We start from the raw sequence: 18,887 nt of genomic DNA on the forward strand, positions 1-18,887 counted from the left end.
ATAAATTTAAATATTTTGGATACTAGACCCTTATCAGTTAGATGATTTGCAAATATCTTTTCCCATTCTGTGGGTTGTTTTTTTCACTTTCTTGAATAATCATAAATTTAGTTTTTGACAAAATCTTGCTTTTATAGAAATCTATACCATTAACTTGAGTAGCTGTTTTTGAAAAAGATATTGTTTAAATTTAGATATAACAGTATTCCTTATAAAAATTTATTTTATGGTTTTAAAAAATATTTAAATTATTGCATAAGCATTTCTTTAAAAATACGGTCCGTAGAAAGAAAAGAGTAAAACCTAAGTTGTAAAGTGACAGTAATTTTTGGTTCCATCATTTTATTCACGTAATCGTGGAGGATCCATCTGATTCCGTGGGAAGCTGAGGGCTAGAGGCTGTCACCATCACACTGCATTCTTTCTCATTTCACCCAAGAAGTCATAGGTCTGCTCTGAAAGGTCAAAAGGTTCATGAATTCCGTCTGGCGACAGCAGAGCTTGGAGGGCACCCTGGTTTTCTTGGTTTTGCTTAAGGAAGTCAGTGATAACTTTCCATCGTGCAGTCTCAGACTCCTCTTCTGCCCACCTGAATGGGGGCAGGCGTGTGGAGTGGAGAAGTGGGAGCACGCAGTCATGGTAAACCAGGAGAAACGTGGACTTCAGGAACTCTTTGTCTCTCTGGGAAAACACCACCCCCACAAATAACATCGTTATTTTTAAAGTGTTAAAGTCTATGAACTCTATTAACTAAAAGCCACCTAAGACGTAGGATGGAGGGTGCCATTAGCGCCTGGCAGGTATCGGCTCTGAGCCAGCTGCTCAGGCAGGACGTGGTGCTTCAGAAGTGGAAGCGAGCAAGAGTTACACAGAGTCCAGCGGAGCAGTTCTCCCTGAGAGCCTCTACGTGGCTCCACGAGACCAGCGTGTCTCCTAAGCTCCATGGAGGGTGTCTCAACATTCTGTCAAGGTGTTGCAGTCTAATTTTGGTGATGCCAGTGTGGTGACAGGTAAATATAACTAAAACAATGCCAAGTCAGCTGTACCTACTTACTGACAGCATATCAGAGATAACTGTCATGTTATCTAAGAGAATTGTAGCAGGCGTTCTGCATGGGATCCAGAGTTGTTGGCTTATTACCAGCAATGCCTGGGATGAAGGTTGAGGGGTCCTTTGGTGATGAGGATGTCAGACCCTTCCCCGAGAAGAATGGTACAATAGCTGTACCCATGTCAACCCCTGATGCCCACAGGCCATGGTGGGAATCTCAGAGAGCACAGCAAGCTGAGGGCAGAGCTGTCCACAGGCAGCAGAGTCTACACAAAGATATCATCCATTCCACCACACATGTCCACATGAGGGCAATGTCTACAGGCCCAAGGCTGCTGTACTAGAATAGCACTAAGCCTGACAGTTTTGGCAAAGTCACATGTATGTAGATGGTACTGATCAAATGGAGGCTGAAATAAGGATACAATGTATAAACTGTTTCCCAATTTTTAGGGTTTCCAGCTCATTTGTTATTTCATTTTCCTTGTAGATAATGAATCCTTTAGATTAGGATTGGTAAAGTATAGACTATGGGCCAAATGTGGCCTGCCACCTCTTTTCATAAATAAAGTTTTATAGGAAAACACTCACATTTGGTCATTTACATATTGTCTGTGGCTGCTTTTGCGTTACAACACCAGAGCTGAGTAGAGTGACCAAGACTATAAGACCTGAAAGGCCAAAAAGATTTTCCATCTGGCCCTTCCCATTTGCCAAATCCTGGATGAGAGCAGTCAAACCACTACTCACGGATTAAAGCAAGTTCAGATTGGTAATTACCATGATTTTATAGCAATGTAAGCAGGAGCAATGCATTGTTTTCAATATATGGTACAGCTCAGGCCATTTTTTTTTCCTTCTCTCTACCTGATACAGGCTTTGAGAGGTAGAGAAGTTTTTTAAAATAAAAGAAATTTCATATACAATTGAGAGACTTTGGCTTAGAAACTTCCCCTTTATTTAAATAAAACTCAGTAATCCGAAATGGCTGTCCTGAACAAGTGCTCCTTCTCACATTAGTTAACGACCATGCATAACCCTTTTGGAATGTGTTTTTGCAGCCATAATGAAACAGTTTCCCTGGTTAAGAGGGACTGTGACTATGGCTACTTTTGCTAAAAAAGAGACATTATTCGAATGGGCAAGCAAACACCAGGTGCTGCAAATATGAAGTTCAGTGTGGAAAATCGTATTACCTTCTCTGATCTTTTTAACATACTTTCTTTTTCAGCCCATGAACTCTAAAGAGCGAACAGAGATATTATATTAGTCCAAGTAGTAATAAGTCCTCACAACACTTCTGCAACTTTACTCTGTAAATAAACTTATGGACAGGGTTAAAAATGCTGTACAGATTCTAAACAAGCAAGAAGTGAATCTGTAATCAGGCATCTATTGCAAACGACCCAGCACCAGAATGACTAGGAAGATGTATCTGTGAAAGATGATGTAGAAACCCATAATTATAAATCAAAACTAACTTGAGAATAGAATAAGTGAAACACTAACACATTCACGCAAACTGTACAAACACAGCACCTGAATAATAAAATAGTATTAAGCTTTCCAAGTAAGACAGTAATGAAAATAGAAAACATTGCCAAATACCAAACTTTTCTAAAATTATCTCTGTCATGATGATGACAATGGTCAGAATGAGACAGATTGAAGTACAATTTTGTAAGTAAATATTTCTAATCTGTCCACAAGGCTTCACAGAAACTTCCTTAAATAAATAAAAACCCCAGAGTTAAATTAGTCCCACAAAAGTATGAATTTAAGACTTTCACTGTGCCAGTTCCTGGCAAACTGAACGCGTGGGTGGAACATGACCAGTCTCACGACTGCCTGTTCCAGGGTCTGGGTTCTGTGCATGTCGGTAGATATCCTCCTGTTGGCACCTGATATCATAGGTAACCTGAAAGCATCAGACCTTTCTCGGCAGGGGGGCCCTGGGATGAATATAACATATGGCACCAATAAGGAGATTCTCCATAAAATAAATGATGCATTGACAGGGCGCTTCTCGGCAGGAGATAACAGACTATGCCACTCATGAGAACATTTTGGAATGTTCATACCTATTACCACGTGAGGGGACTATGGTCCTCCACCCTATTAACCGCTGTGCCTATGGGTCCTTAAGAGTTTGAAGAGGACCCTTACAGAACCGGAGTGTTTTACTAAACAGGCCAAGTGTCATTCTTATTATTATTAAAATGTCATCCACAAACTGAACTGTGCTAGGTAAGTAAACACTAGGAGGCTCACATGCTGTACATTTTAAATTTTATTAGGTTGGTGCAAAAGTAATTGTGGTTTTTGCTACTACTTTTATGACAAAAACCGCAGTTCTTTTGCACCAACCTAATAATATGGCTTAACGTGAATATCACTTAGCAAATTTGGACTTAGTGTTTGGTAAAATTTGTCTGTTTTTGTTAGTTACATGTCAATGTCCTACCTTATTTTTCATGAAGCCACCAGCAAACAGTAGGATGTTTCACTTAGAGTTACTCATCTGGGAATAGTAAACATGTTACGGGACACTATTACCTCACCAAGATCCACTTCCTTTCTTCTGGAAAAAGAAGACTATACCTCCTTTGAAGTTAAATGGACTGTATGACTGGTTTTGGCCAACGCAATCTGAGCAGAAGTGGCCCAGGCCCCTTTGGAGCAAAGGCAGTAAAAGCCCAAGAACAACTCTCCATTCTTCCTCTTCTGAAGGAAAACTGGCAACAGAGGTAGCTACTTGTTCCAGATGGTGCTGTGAGACAGCGGAGGCTCCACCAGCTTGTACCCTTGGGTGACTGTGGAGCAGCGTCTTCCACTGATCCATGCTGGATACATACCATGGGTGGGAAATAAAACTGTGCTAACCACCACAGCACAGCCGAGCTTCTCCTAAGTAACACACTATGCCATGGAGAGAAGGCGGCTCATGAGTGTAGAAACCACCACTTTCTTTTTCAAAATTATCATTATACAAATAACTCAATGTGAAAAAATTAAGAAAATGTAGATAAAATAATCCAAGATCCAGAGGTATTCACTGATACCTCTCTGGAATATATTCTTTCAAATCTTTTCACAGGCAGGTATATAAATATATATATATTTATACTTACTATGGCTCAAATGGGGTCTTTTCACTAAATAACATGTGCACAACTTTACCCACGTGCCTTCAAGCAGCCTGTGGCACGTTCCGGGTGCACCCAGAGCTGACCTGCAGGGACAGCACTGACCGGTTCACTGCTGAGCTCCATGGCTGGCCAGGTCACTGCACGTCTCTGAGCTGTCTGCTCATCAGGGAAATGTAGATTTTAGACTAGATTGGGGTTCCTAAGGTTCTTCCTAAGAACAAGGTGCAGATTCCTGACTGTTACATACCTAGGGAAATATTCCTGTGGCCAGCACAGTGCCTTATATTAATACATAGTGGGCTCTTGTGAAATCTTTGTTGAATGAATCAGTGTATATATATGTTCTGTATAATGAATAATTATTATGAAACTAGTGACTTTACAGAAGAAAGAGAAATTCTGCATTATCTAGCTATAGTGCTAGATGAACCTATCTAAAATTACAGGAGATCATATGCACCATGAACATTTTCTTAAACATCTCTGTTGAAAATTGTCATTATTACTATTGACAACCCCCAACCCAGCCAAGCTAGCATATGAATTGGTTTCAAAGTCTAATAAGAATCTTTGGAGATGACTGAGCCCTCCTTCCATTTCTGCTGTCAGGCCCATATGGCCTCTTTTTTAGCAGCAGGAGTCACCCCCTAATATGCTCACTTCTCTCCTGCATATGTTCTGCCTCTTTGCACTTGGCAGAGTTTGCCTAAAGAAGAAACCTTCCAGGGTTACCCACCACCTACCACCGCCCGCAGCCCCACACCGACACTCAGGCTTACCTTGCCCATCTACCAACCACTCCCTTACTTGCATCTGACATACCAAGCTGGACTGTCAGCTCTATTCCTTCCTGCCTCAAATATCTGCTCATGCTAACCCTTCCACCTGCAATGTCTTCACCCCCATCTCAGCAGGTCAAAATCCTCTTGGCCCTGGCCTTTATTAGGTTCTCTCATTCAGGACCTCTCTAATGAAACGTAATTTGGATCCTTCTTTGCTGCCTTCTTTAAATCTTCAAGGTCCTGGGTTATACCTCCCCCATGGCACTTGTGATGTTACCTGTGTATCTGCCTTGCATGCATACAGCTCTTCTACTTGTTGACCCTGATGTATTAGGCTAAACCATATGAAACTGCCACTTAGAGAGGCCAAAAATGGCTGAAAATTGGAGATTTCATGTGATTTAACACCCAACAGTTATTTCAGACAGCAACAGCACACATGGAATTAAATTAAAGATGATGTGCATGCCCTGATTCTCCCCCGGAAATTCAATTGATTTATCTTACAGACCATTTTGGATTTTTGCTCTTAGGACACAATCAGTCAAGGAAAAAATGGGCATAAGATTACAATAGTGTACACAGCAGGCACTCCATCTGCTACCTGGGTCAGGGAAGGCAGCCCTTGGGAATTCATGCTAAGATGGGAAAGATGAGGACTGAGTTAACTAGACAATGGACAGGGATTGGGAGACATCATCCTAGTAACAAAAAAAAGGGCCTAGACCAGATGACAGAACTCATTAACACAGAGTGTGTAACTGCTTCCATAAGCTAGCAGGTTTCCATTGCAATGCATGCTACCCACCCTGAGGGCATCCATCACGTCAGGCTGCTCCAAGAGCATGGGGAAGGTGGCCAGCATGGGATGGCTAATTAAATCTGAAATGCAAAATAACAGAAAGAATTTTATGCAAACTTCACTCAATGGATTTTATTGCAATAGACACAAAAATATTCAGATGAAAATTATTGTGCCAAATGATTTCTTGATAACACATCCTACACACTTTGACTTCTATGAGAGCTCAAAGCTGTCCCTTCAACCATCATTTGCCCCTATACCCATATCCTGGTGAGTTCCTGTACCAAATTAATGGAGCTTTTAGAGTGACGGCAAGGAGGCTCTGAACAGAATAAGACTAGAAAATTTTGTTCTGTGTTTTTCTTCAACTTCTCTTTCTTCCTTATGGCTGTGGCATGGTAAAAGGAATCTTCCTCTTAGAGGTAGCCCTGCTCTTGGGAGACTGAGCAGAAACCAGGAAGTATTGCGGGAAAGGAGACAGAGGGACTGCTGCTCAGGTCTGATTCCAGTCCAACAGAGCTCAGGGAAGGACACAAACTTGTGTCTGGAGCCAGCAAACAGTGGTAGGTGAAATTGGAAGAATTAAGAATTGAGGATTCTGGCCATATGACCAAACACAGCAGGGGAGAATATTGACATTTCACAGTAGATAATGGCACATGAAAATTCTGAGAAAAAAAGCACACCAGGAAAGACATGTCTTAGTCTGTTTGCACTGCTGTAGTGGAATACTTGAGACTGGGTAACATAAACAAAGGAAAATTATTTCTCAGAGTTCTGGAGGCTGGGAAATCCAAGATCAAGGTAATGGCATTTAGTGTCCGGTAAGGGGCATCTTACAACATCCTCCAGAGGGGAGGAACACTGTGTCATCATGTGGCTGAAGGCAAAACAGTAAGCGAGACAAATTCCCTTGTCAAGCTCTTCTGTAAGAGTCTCTAATCCCATTCATAAGGCAACAGCCCTCATGGCCTATCACCACTCAAAGGCCCCACTTTTCAATACCATTACATGGGTAACATATGAATCTTAGATGAGACACATTGAAACCAGAGCAGACACTTTTGAAATGGCAAGGGCAAGGTATTCTATAATCTGGTGTCCTCAGTAGAGAAAAATTCATTCTTTAGATATTATTAGGATATTTTATTCTAATGATTAAATTCAAACGAAGTCAACAATTCTGAGTAAACTTCTTACCTATTGGGAAAACTAACAAGCCTTATCCTCTTTAAGAAGTCATATCATTCATGAAGTTTCTCAAGAGTCATCAAAATGAATTCAAAGGCAATGGTGATTAAAAGGCTTACCTGTCCTCCCCCTTAGAGTTATAATGATTCCTTGGGAACTTTCTGTGCTTCTCTGCCTTTGAGTTCCACTTCTGCCTATATATCCAGGTGATAAGTCCCTGGGAGAGGACTTCTACCTATGAATGTTATTTGTCCACAAGTGCTAAGCCTCTCACTCACTCTGCTGCATCCATACTGGCCTGCCTCAATTTCAAGCCCTCCAACACATGCATGTCTTCTTTCCTTGGGTCTTCAGACCCAAGGAAATGCTGGCCACTCTACCCAGAAAGAATCCTTCCCCACACACTTCCCTCATAGGTCTAATTCCTCTCTCACATCTTTTGTTAAATATTACTCACTCAAAGAAGCCTTTCCTTGCCCTACACATTAATCAAGTCTTCCCAGTGCATGCTCTCGTTGCATATTTTCCTTCACAGCACTTACTTCAAAAAGGTGGCATGGATTATTCATGTAATTATGTGTTTGAGGTCTGGGACGCCTATGCCTGTCTCATTCACCACTGGGCCTAGCATAATATCTGGCACATACCAGGTACTCAGTACATATCTGGTTACTGATTTACTTAATTGAAAGAAGAGCCAATAAAATTAAACCGTTTTTCTTTTTGGAGGCAATTATTATAACACATGCATTTCTCTTTGTAGGTTCAATCATGTATGGCAACTCATTGATTTTTAAAATTATTTTTTAACATTTTACTTGGTAAAAATTTCAAACGTACAAAAAAGTTTCAAGAATAAAGACAGTACATAGGACACCCAAATACTCCGTATCTGGATTCACCAATTTAAACTAATCCATTTGATACTTACACTTCAAGCACTAAGGACCAGCTATTTTGGTTGAGTTTGGTTTCTCTTCAAAATGATGATGTGCACACCAAACACAAGGGAAAAAACAGATTACTCAGAGACATTAAAGGAAAATATGCCTATATCTGACTCGGGATCTCAAAACTCTAGAATCTGAAATGTGAAAATGCATATGTTTGAAAGAACTGAATATGTGTTGAATTCACAAAGCTCAATGCTTTGGATCCGAGGATGTCCCATAAGTAACGTATTAACATCAATGCTGTTCTAAATATTTTATTCCAAAAGTCACAATCAGAAACAGAAGATACAAGATGGTATAGGTTACGTTTACTCAGAGCATGAAGCATCACTGCACAAAAGGAAACGGCAAAGCCCACTCACCAGTACTTTGCAAGCTCATCCTGTCTTTCAGGAGCACATCTCCAAGAATTTGTCGATAAAATATCAACAAGTGAACAGAACACATACTTCCAATTAATGTTTCCGGCAGTAGACTATTAAAGAAGAAAAAAATGTATTCATCAGATAATCCCCTACAATCCAACCTATAATGTTTTGATGTATATTACTTTAATAAACAGTCCCAAATTTTGCTTCATTACTGGAACACATTTTTAACTATTTAAAGAAAAATTTCTACTACAAGTAGGCCACATTATATTTCAGATAACTTTTTTTATTTGTTTACACTTTCAAGTCTTAACTCTGTGTTGCCATTTTTGTGCTTCCATGTTAGCATATATACCGATGTTAAATGTCAAATAAAAAAGGGAAGCCACTAATTATATGTTTTGGAAAGAAGGGGACTAGTCAGTCACAAGCTTAAACAAGGGCATGTGGCTGCCATGCCTGATTTGGCGAATGCAGAGGAAATACAAATTCAGGCTGTTCACAGTACTGGGTGGAACATGGGAGGGTGTGACAGACCTGGAATAAGTCCTGACTTTGTCACTTCTTAGCTATGTGACTTTAAATTAATTAATTAATCCCCTTGTGCTTTGGTTTCCTCATTTATTGGATACCAATAGTAATACTTGCATTTCAGAAGGTTACTAAAGGGATTAAAATGAAGTAAGTGTGGGCTGGGCATGGTGGCTCACACCTGTAATCCTAACACTTTGGGAGGCCGAGACGGGTGAATCACTTGAGGTCAGGAGTTCGAGACCAGCCTGGCCAACATGGTGAAACCACATCTCTGCTGAAAATACAAAAATTAGCCAAGTGTGGTGGTGGGCACCTGTAATCCCAGCTACTCAGAGGCTAAGGCAGAAGAATCCCTTGAACCTGGGAGGTGGAAGTTGCTGTGAGTCGAGATCGTGCCACTGCACTCCAGCCTGGGTGACACAGCAAGACTCTGTCTCAAAACAAAACAACAACAACAACAACAAATGAAGTAAGTACAGAGTGCTTAATGTAGTGTCTGGTATATAATAAGGGCTAAAAAATAGAAAATAATTCAATATTGAAGTTAAATTGGTATCGGTTTGAAATAGATTGCTATAACCTTAGGATGTTGTATGTAATACCAAGTTAAGTTGGTATTAGTTTAAAATAGATTGTTATAACTTTACGATGTTATATGTAATACCATGGTAACCACAAAGAAAATAACTAGAATATTTTCCAATGGAAAGTAAAAGGGAATCAAAATTTGTCACTATGAAAAATCAAACACAAAGGAAATCAGTAAGGGAGGAAATTAAGAACAAAAAAAGCTATAAGATAAGAAGGAAATGAGTAATAAAACGGCAAAAGTAAGTCCTTTTCTATTAGTAATCACTTTAAATGTAAATAAATTAGACTCCTCAATCAAAAGATATAGATTGGCAGGATGCACTAAAAAAGCAAGATTTAATTATATGCTATCTATAAGAGACTCACTTTAGACTTAGGACACTCATGGCTAGAAAGTGAAAGAACAGAAAAAAAATATTTCATGTAAATAGCAACCAAAAGAGAACATGTTTAGCCATACTACTATCAGACAAAATAGACTCCAAGCCCCCAAAAAAGTTACAAGAGACAAAGAAAGATATTGTACAATCATAAAAGAGTCAATTCAGAATATACAACAATTATAAACATATATGCACCAAACATCAGTGCTCCTAAATATATGAAGCAAACACTGACAGAATTGAAGGGAGCAATACACAGATCTATAATAATAGAGAAGATTTCAATATCCTACTTTTGATAAGGTATAGAACAATGAAACAGAAAATCAATTACACTGTAGACTAATTGGATCTAGCCGACATTTACAAAACCCTCTACCCAGCAAGAGCAGAATACACATTTTCCTCAAGTGTACATGAGATAATTCTCCAGGAAAGACCATATGTTGAGTCACAAAGTAAGTCTTAATAAATTTAAAAAGATTGAAATCATACAAAGTATCTTTTTTCAATCATAATGAAATGAAACTAGAAATCAAAAGCAGAAGGAAAACTGGAAAACACATAAATATGTGGAAATTAAACACACTCAAACAACCAACGGCTCAAAGAAGAAATCTCAAGAGAAACTAGAAAATTTCTTGAGAAATGAAATGAAAACACAACATATCAAAACATAAGATACAGTGAAAACAGTCCTAAGAGGGAAATTTATAGATATAAATACTTACATTAAAAAAGAAGGAAGAGCTCAAGTCACCAACCTAACTTTATGCCCTAAGGAACCAGAAGAATAAAACTAGCAGAAGGAAAGAAATAATAAAGATTAGGTCAGAGATAGACAAAATAAAGAATAGAAAAACAATAGAGAAAATCAATGAACGCAAGAGTCTGTTCTTTGAAAAGATGAACAAAACTGACAAACCTTTAGTGAGAATGACTAAGGAAGAAAGACTCAACTAAAATCAGAAATGAAAGAGGGGATATTACTATTGAGTTTATAGAAATAAAAAATGTGTAAGAGAGTACTATAAATAGTTGCATGCCAACAAGCTGGATAACCTAAATGAAATAGGCAAATTTCTAGAAACACACAACCTAATAAGGCTGAATCACAAAGAAAGAGAAAATCTCAATAATAAGTAAGGAGACTGAATCAGTAATTTAAAAAAAATCTCCTGATAAAGAAAAGCCCAGCATCAGATGGCTTCACTGGAAAATTCTACCAAACCTTTAAAGAAGAATTAACATCAATTTTCCACAAACTTTTCCAAACAACTGAAGAGGAATAAACACTATCAAACTCATTATGAGGTCAGAATTACACTGGTAAAAAAGCCAACAATACTACAAGAAAAAACAAAACAAAAAACTACAGGCCAATATTCCCGAATATTGATGCAAAACCTTCAACAAAATAGTAGCGAAGTGAATTCAACAGCACATTAAAAAGCTTGTACACCATGACTAAGTCAAATTTATTAATGAAATGCATCTTCTATCAAAAAGGAAGATGTCTTTGGGCTGAGAAAAACCACCAAAGATTCAAAAAGAGATCTTTTTGTAAATTAATCCTTTATCTTAATTCCTAAGATTATATTTTTAGAAGAGAAAATCATCACAGAGCTAATAATCAGTCTTCCAGCCTGCTGGAAGAGAACAGAATGAATGTGACCACTGTTCTGAAGTAAGAGCAGTGGATTCCACAAGTAATTAAGTTTCATGGAATTAAAGAGGTATCCTTGACCACTCTTTAAATCCTGAATTTCTAGAAGCATCTGAAAATGTAATACAGGTTCTCTTAGCACAGTTATATTGATATACAGCATTTGATACATAAAGTCAGAAACTGTCTTTTTCCAACCCGGCTAAATTCTGATCCTGTACACATTTGACCTACATTTTAAAGACTGGAGGCAGGGGACCATTTCAGCTGCCTCAGTGTCACCACATGCTTTCTCAGGGATCAGGCTGTGATTCTGGGTTGTTCTAGGACCATGGACATGTTCATGAGCAGGGAGCAGAACAACCTTAGTTCATGAACAACATGTTCATGCTCTGCCCGTTGGTCCACGGTCCCACTACACAGTGTTTCAGCTGCATGCCCAGCTCAGGGCTCATGATGAAGAACAGCCATGGTTTTGCCAGGGAAAGGGGTGGGAACTTCCTTCCTTCTGCTTGGCCCTCTCCTTTTCTGGTAGACCTGCCTGCTTTGCCTGGCAGGCACTGGTCCACCCAGTGTGGGCACTCCTTTCCTTCTGGCACCTTCTCACAACATGAAGCAACGCTGCTTGCCCTTTATTAAATTTTCTTTAGGAAAAGCATCCGATTTTCCCAAACTTAAGATGACTAGAAAGTTCTGGGCTGCTAAAGGTTAGCTGAATTAAGTAAGTAAAAATATCCTTCCTCCTGAATTCACATGTAGACCAGCAAATTCTGGTGGCAAATTTCAATGAACACAATGAATGGGCCTCAAGTATTCAAGCAACTAACATTATTACCTTATTTATTTTTAGCAACAATATAAGGAAAGTAAAAGAGAAAAAAAGATGGAATTCATCAAAAAAGAAAGATAATGAATTTATAGCAAATTTACACACACACACACGCAACCTACTTCTACACATCAGGGTTTCTTGATATTTAGAACTCATGTACTGGAAATCTGAAGTCAAATTCTGGGCTTTCCCTCCTCAGGGGTTTATACACATGCCTTTGTTCAAATCACATCGAGTTCAACCCTTTCGAAAAACAGCTCCAAAAGACAAATCTTGGTGAAACTGAAGCATCTATTTGCTCTCTTTTTCTTATGTTGACAAGGTCACCATGACCACAACTGACTCCACAAAACAAGACTGCCAAGACCTGTGAGCAGGACTCTGGTGCCATTGGTCTACACTGAATAATTCACATTTTCACATGTGAATTTTCATCTTTTCACTTCCAAAAGATACACATGTGTAGGACTGTTGGCTGAGTCAAAGAGGGCAGTGTAAAGGCAAACAGTAAGGGCACTGGGTAAAAATGGGCACTAATGCAAACTCTAACTAGGCTTTTTGCCCTTGGCCTTGTCTCCATTGTCTTATGTCCTTTGACATCATGGAAAGAGCCCTTGTCCTTTCTCCTTTGAGCAGTGAAATTTGCATAAACAAAGGTGAAGTTTGTAAAGAAGGGAGGGTGAAGATGGAGGTGGGGCGTGCCTTTGAAGGAGAGGAGGAGAAGGACTACTGGTGTCATTGCCTGTCTTGTTCTCCCATCCACTGAAGGTTTCAGGTCAGGGGAAGAGAGGATGCTGAAATGAATCAGTCCTGCCTCAGTCTCCACCTCCAGGGTGCTCAGGCTCAGTGATGTCCAAAAGGGCGCAGGCTGGTGCCTAGCCTCTTACCCTGAACCCACAGCACAGCTCCACCCCACCCCCTGACTATGAAACCAAGGCCCAGGGCCTCTGGTTTCACTGTCCATGAGCTGGTTTCTGTGCAAGCCAGCCTGGAGTTGCACCAGCAGTGTGTCCCAACTCACGTTTGAAATTCCCAGGAGTATATATTTTGGGGTCATGCAAAGTGGAGAGGCAATTTCAAGCTAGCACTCAAGTCTCTCTGTGGAAGAGCACACACCAAGATGAGGCAGAGGGAGGCCAGGGACAGGTGGAGGCTGTGCAGAGGTCCTGAAGAGTATACTTTTACACTAGCAGGGAGAGCTCTGCATTGAAATTATTTCACAAACATTTTTCGGGTGCCTATTCTGTACTGTAATGAAACAAATGACGCAGTCCTGAGGTATGGAGGACAAGGACACAGGACCTTTAAGAACCCAGCATACAGAAGAGCATTCACTGCTTAAGAAGAAGGAGCTGCCTTGCTAACTTCTGCACAACACAGTCCAACTTGATCTTGAGGTCATACAAAGTATCTGAAAACCAGTATTTGGGGCCAAAGAAACGCTATTAAGAGCTATACTTGAAAGACATGCATGGGAGTGCTTCCGGACTCTTGGAAGCTTATTAACAAGATGAGTAGTGGGGAGGCCAAAGATGCAGGAAGAATGGGGCCAAACAAGATTTGGCTTTTCTTTCACAAAGACTACTACTGTGCTGCTTTCTTTCTAATCTTGAAAAATAACAATTTTCCAAGGAAAGACTGGCCAAAAAAGAAGATTTACAGGCTCTATGAACATCCAAGGGGGAAAAAAGCTAAGAGAGTAAATACTACCCACAAACACATTATTAATGGCTATTGAAAGATTGAACTGTTAACACTATAATTATAAAATAAATTTCAGTAGTAGTGGTAAGAACAAGGGATATTTAAGCTAAGACTATGATCTGGAATGAGAAAAACCATTCAGAGGAGCATGCCAAGTCTTCACTGACTTCCCTACTTCTTAATAATCTGTGAGCGATGAGCAGGTCATGGTGGGACAGTTCAACTGCAACAGTCTCTGTCCCATGCCATGCTCTTCCTTCCCCCTCTTGTCCTCGTGCCTCCTCTGTGGAGCTCCTTTCCTCTGCATCTTCCCAGTCCTTCAAAGGTGATTTCAAATGTCCTGATTTTACCAGCTACACATCTTCATTTGAACAAATTTTATGATATAGCACCATCTACCTGGCTTTATATTTACATGTATCTATATATAAGACAATTATAGTAGTAAATAATTATAGCTAACACTATTGTGTTAGTTACTATGTGCCACACACTGTAAATACTGGCTAAGTGTTTTATATGTTTTCTTTCCATTAAACCTCACTACAGCTTTATGGGGTTGATATTATGATGTCCATTTTAAAGATATAGACATTAAGACCCTAACAGAGATGTTAAATGACTAGTCTAGGAGGGTACTGAGTGAGAAACTGATAGATCTGAGATTTTATTAGTTTACAAACTCCCTGAGGAAACATGTAAATTTAAAACACCATGAGAAACCACTACTCTCATTCATTAGAATGGCCAAAACAGAAAAACTGATCATATCAAGTGCTGTCAAGAACATGGAGTAATTGGAACTCTCATACATTGCTAATGAGAGTGCAAAGTGGTACAGTCATTTTGAAAACAGTTCGGTAGTTTCTTATAAAGTTAAACTCCATACGTCCCAGTAATCTCACTCCTAGGCATTTATACCCATGACAGATGAAGACATATATCCACATGCAGAAAATTTGTATACAAATGTTTAAAGCAGCTTTATTTATAATTGCCCAAACCTAGAAACAACCCAACTGCCCATCAACTTGTGAATGAATAAACACATTGTAGTGTATCTATCGAAGGGAATTCAGATGCTTCTCAACTTATGCTGGGTTATGTCCCCAGATACCCATCATAAATTGAAAATATCATAAGTTGAAAATAATATCGTAAGTTGAAAATGCATTTAATACACCTAGCCTTTTCTATTTTTTTTTTTTTTTGAGTCAGGGTCTCACACTGTTGCCCAGGCTGGGGTGCAGTGGCACCATCACAGCTCACTGCAGCCTCAACCTCTTGGGCTCAAGCAATCCTCCCACCTAAACTTCCCAAGTAGCTGGGACTACAGGTGTGCATCACCATACCCAGCTAATTTTTTTGTTGTTGTTGGTACAGATGGTGTCTTGCCATGTTGCCCAGGCTAGTCTTGAACTCTTGGCCTCAAGCAATTCTACCATCTCGGCCTTCCAAAATGCTGCAATTATAGGTGTGAGCCACCATGCCCAGCCTACAACTAGCCTATTGAACATCAGAGCTTAGATAGGCCTACCTTAAACATGCTCATAACACATTAACCTACAGTTGGGCAAAATCATCTAATACAAAGCCTATTTTGTAATAAAGTATAAATATCTCATGTAATTCATTGAATCTGTACTGAAATATAGTGTCTACTGAATGGGTTTTGCTTTTGCACCATGGTAAATTTGAAAAATCTTGAGTAAGTCAGGGACAGTCTGTACTATTTAGAACAAAAAGGAACAAACTACTGGCACATGCAATGGCATGGGTAAGTCTCAAATGCACTAGGCTAAGTGAAAGAAGCCAGACTCAAAAGGCTCCCGAGTGTTATGATTCCATTTGCATGACATTCTGGACAAAGCAAAACTGCTGGGAAAGAAAACAGGTGTGACTGCCTGAGGCTGGGGCTACAGAGCTGACTACAAAGGGGCATGAGATAACTTTTCAGAGTGAGGGAAAGTTCTCTATCTTGACTATAGTGGTAATCACAAGACAGTATACATTTGTCAAAACACAAAGAACTATAAACTAAAAAGAGTAAATTTTGCTGCATGTAAATTATATCTCAATAAACCTGACATTAAAAAAAGTTCCCTGAGGGTAGAATCATGCATTGGTAAGCCCCATTTAGTCAAGTCTTCTATTTACTAGTGAGCTGAAATGACAGATTTGGTTAGAAGAGCTAACTAGTAAATAGAAGAGTAAGCTAATTTCAGCTTTGTAACCCATTTCCCTTCTGACCTTTGGAGAATTGAAGAAGACAAAACTATTATAACAATAGACGGCTAAACAGGAGGAGAAGCCAAAAGCAGAGATGGTCTCCAAGTGCTGAATGATCCCAAATTCACTGCACAGGTAAAAGCAGGTACTAACCTTAGTACATTTCTCGATCTTCTGTTCAAGGATCTCAGTTTCACTAGAAGTTGAGGCTGCCTTCTCATTGCCATCATCTGGTAGAAAACACTGCCATGTGCTTTTAAGAAAAATCAAAAATAACTCATGAAACTTTAAGTACTTGAGACAGTGAGTATAATAAAACAAGTATTTCATGAAAATATACCATCCAGTAGTGCTGAATTGAATGAAAGGCAAGAGTCACCCATATACCCTAAATGAGCTGAGAGACCTCCCTAAGGGCACAGGATTGTTTGCTAAATCAGATGAGTTACAGCATTACTGCTGCCAGATTACAAAGGAAAACAGCATATCTGACTCCAGGTAGAACCAACTGCATCCCAGACCCCAAACTCCTTTCTGTTCCAAGAAGGCAGGAATAGCATTGTGGGGGCAGCGGAGGTGGCGTGTCCTGAATCACCAAACAAGTAGAGGGGTGGCTGAGGAGTGGAAATGGAATTCCAAATCTGCCAGGCTCTGAGCCCCATGAGGCAATGACCATATCAGTCTTGCTCTTCATTCTCCCATTATCTAGCACAGTGCCTGGTTAATGAACATAGTAAAAGATGCTCAATATTTCTAGAGGGCAATTTGGCATGTATATTAGTGTTTCAAATGTCTGCATCCTTTGACCTAGCAACAGGCAATCTCTGTATTAGTCACAAGTATCAGTTCAGTGGTCAGTGAAAAGGAACTAATGTACTAATTCTCATTCTTCATGATTTCATTCTTCATTTCTTAGAGTCTCATATGTGTTACCAAGACAATAAGTACTTAAAAATGATTAAAATTTTTCTATGAAATGACATATTTTTAAAAGAGTGAATCCAAGTAAAAACTGCTATGCTTATTAGAATGTAGCTACCTCTTGGATGCTTCTATTCGTTCAATCTTTAAGGAAAGGAAGACAACACATGAGAGCCATACCTCTTCTGGATACTGAAGGGTCCACGTCAACACCTTTTTCATAAGGAGTACCACCATTCAAGAAAAGCTCATAAGTTCTATAAAAGAATAACATACAATGACAGATAGAAGCTGTGGACATTTAGAAAACACTGGAGTCAGTAGTTAAACATTTTTTAGCACTAATATACTCACAGACATTTCATTTATGCCTCACTGGTAAATGAAAAGAATAATTGTTGATCCCTCCATGAGGTACTATCTGGGCTAATAAACAGTCTTTCTTCCTAATTATAAGCGCAGAAAATTATCTTTCCTAACTATGCACTGTAGAAAATACATTTTTCCTTGAAAATGAGAAAAATTAATTCAAGTCATTAAAGTGTTCAGACCTTAATGACTTATGTTAATGACAAGTGATTGTTTTTTAATGTATTTTTCAAATGTGTTGAATCATTATTTGAAATGAGGCCATTATGAACTTATATTATTTTTAAAATATAAAAGTAATATGTAGATTGTTATAAAAAGTTTGAATGGCAGAGGAATGATAAGTAAAAAGTGAAAAAATCCCGCCCCATGCCTTCTTCTCTAGTTTGGTTAATCTCCTGCCCTATCTTTTTCTATGAAAATGCAAACAAATGTATAAACACGGTGAACTTCAAAACTAACACATGCTTCAAAACTAACATACTACATGCTTTTCTTTTGAAGTCACATACTAAGTGTAGAAAGAAGAAGGTAAAAGAGCCCTTTAATTGTACTGCACCACCTTCTCAATTCTGCTCCTCAGAAGTAAATTCTGGGAACAGTTTTGCTTTGTTTTGTTTTTGCTTTTTTTGAGGCAGAATCTCGCTCTGTCACCCAGGCTAGAGCGCAGTGGCATGAAAACTGCTCACTGCAGTCTCGACCTCTTCGACTCAAGTAATCCTCCCAGCTCAGCCTCCTGAGTAGCTGGGATTACAGGCGTGTGCCACCACGCTTGGCTAATTTTTTTATTTTTGTAGAGACAGGGTCTCACCATGTTGCCCAGGCTGGTCTCTAACTCCTAGGCTCAGGTGATCCTCCCGCCAAGGCCTCCCAAAGTGCTGAGACTGTAATCATTGTGAGTCACCTCACCTGGCCCACAAATAGTTTTTAATGACCAAAAGTGGAGTCGCAGTATTCAAAATATTCTGCAACTTTTTCCATATACTGATACACTGAAAATGTGTCTATATTAATACACAGAGCTCTACCTCATTTAAAAAAATAGCTGTGACTTCACTTTCAGAAAGATGGAATAGATATACAATTCCTTATTTCTTCCACTAAGCACAACTAAAAACCCTGAGCATATTAAAAGACAAAAACAAAAAAGCAAATAACAATCACAAGAAACCTGGCACCCCGGGTAATGCACCCTCCAGGATGATGTCAAAGGACTTGTAGAGTCAAGACTACTACTTCTGCCCAATGGCAAGGAGGCCACATAAGGTGCATTATCTAAATTAATCCTCACAACAAGCCTTTGGAGTAGGAATTATTACAGTCTTCCAGATTAAAGATGGGTGAAATTCAGACTTG

The 18,887-nt window shown here is 39.3% G+C and overlaps 1 protein-coding gene across 6 annotated transcripts in view; it reads right to left on the minus strand.

The window, feature by feature from the left end:
- Nucleotides 1-325: 325 nt before the first annotated feature.
- The window catches only part of NPHP1 (nephrocystin 1), a 67,755-nt gene continuing 49,193 nt past the window's right edge, over nucleotides 326-18,887 (minus strand). For 4 of the 6 annotated variants that reach the window (XM_077958991.1, XM_077958990.1, XM_015113117.3 and 1 more), the window contains 6 exons: nucleotides 17,343-17,419; nucleotides 16,395-16,494; nucleotides 8,294-8,406; nucleotides 5,791-5,864; nucleotides 2,248-2,292; nucleotides 326-681 (listed from right to left, as the gene is read on the minus strand). In XM_077958991.1, coding sequence (XP_077815117.1) covers nucleotides 409-681; nucleotides 2,248-2,292; nucleotides 5,791-5,864; nucleotides 8,294-8,406; nucleotides 16,395-16,494; nucleotides 17,343-17,419 — 682 coding nt within the window. In that variant the 3' untranslated portion in view covers nucleotides 326-408. The remainder of the gene's footprint in view (nucleotides 682-2,247; nucleotides 2,293-5,790; nucleotides 5,865-8,293; nucleotides 8,407-16,394; nucleotides 16,495-17,342; nucleotides 17,420-18,887) is intronic. The other 2 variants (XM_077958989.1, XM_015113118.2) reach the window with 1 other exon arrangement.

This window comes from Macaca mulatta, chromosome 13, assembly GCF_049350105.2.
Source record: "Macaca mulatta isolate MMU2019108-1 chromosome 13, T2T-MMU8v2.0, whole genome shotgun sequence".
Classification (NCBI taxonomy): Eukaryota; Metazoa; Chordata; class Mammalia; order Primates; family Cercopithecidae; genus Macaca; species Macaca mulatta.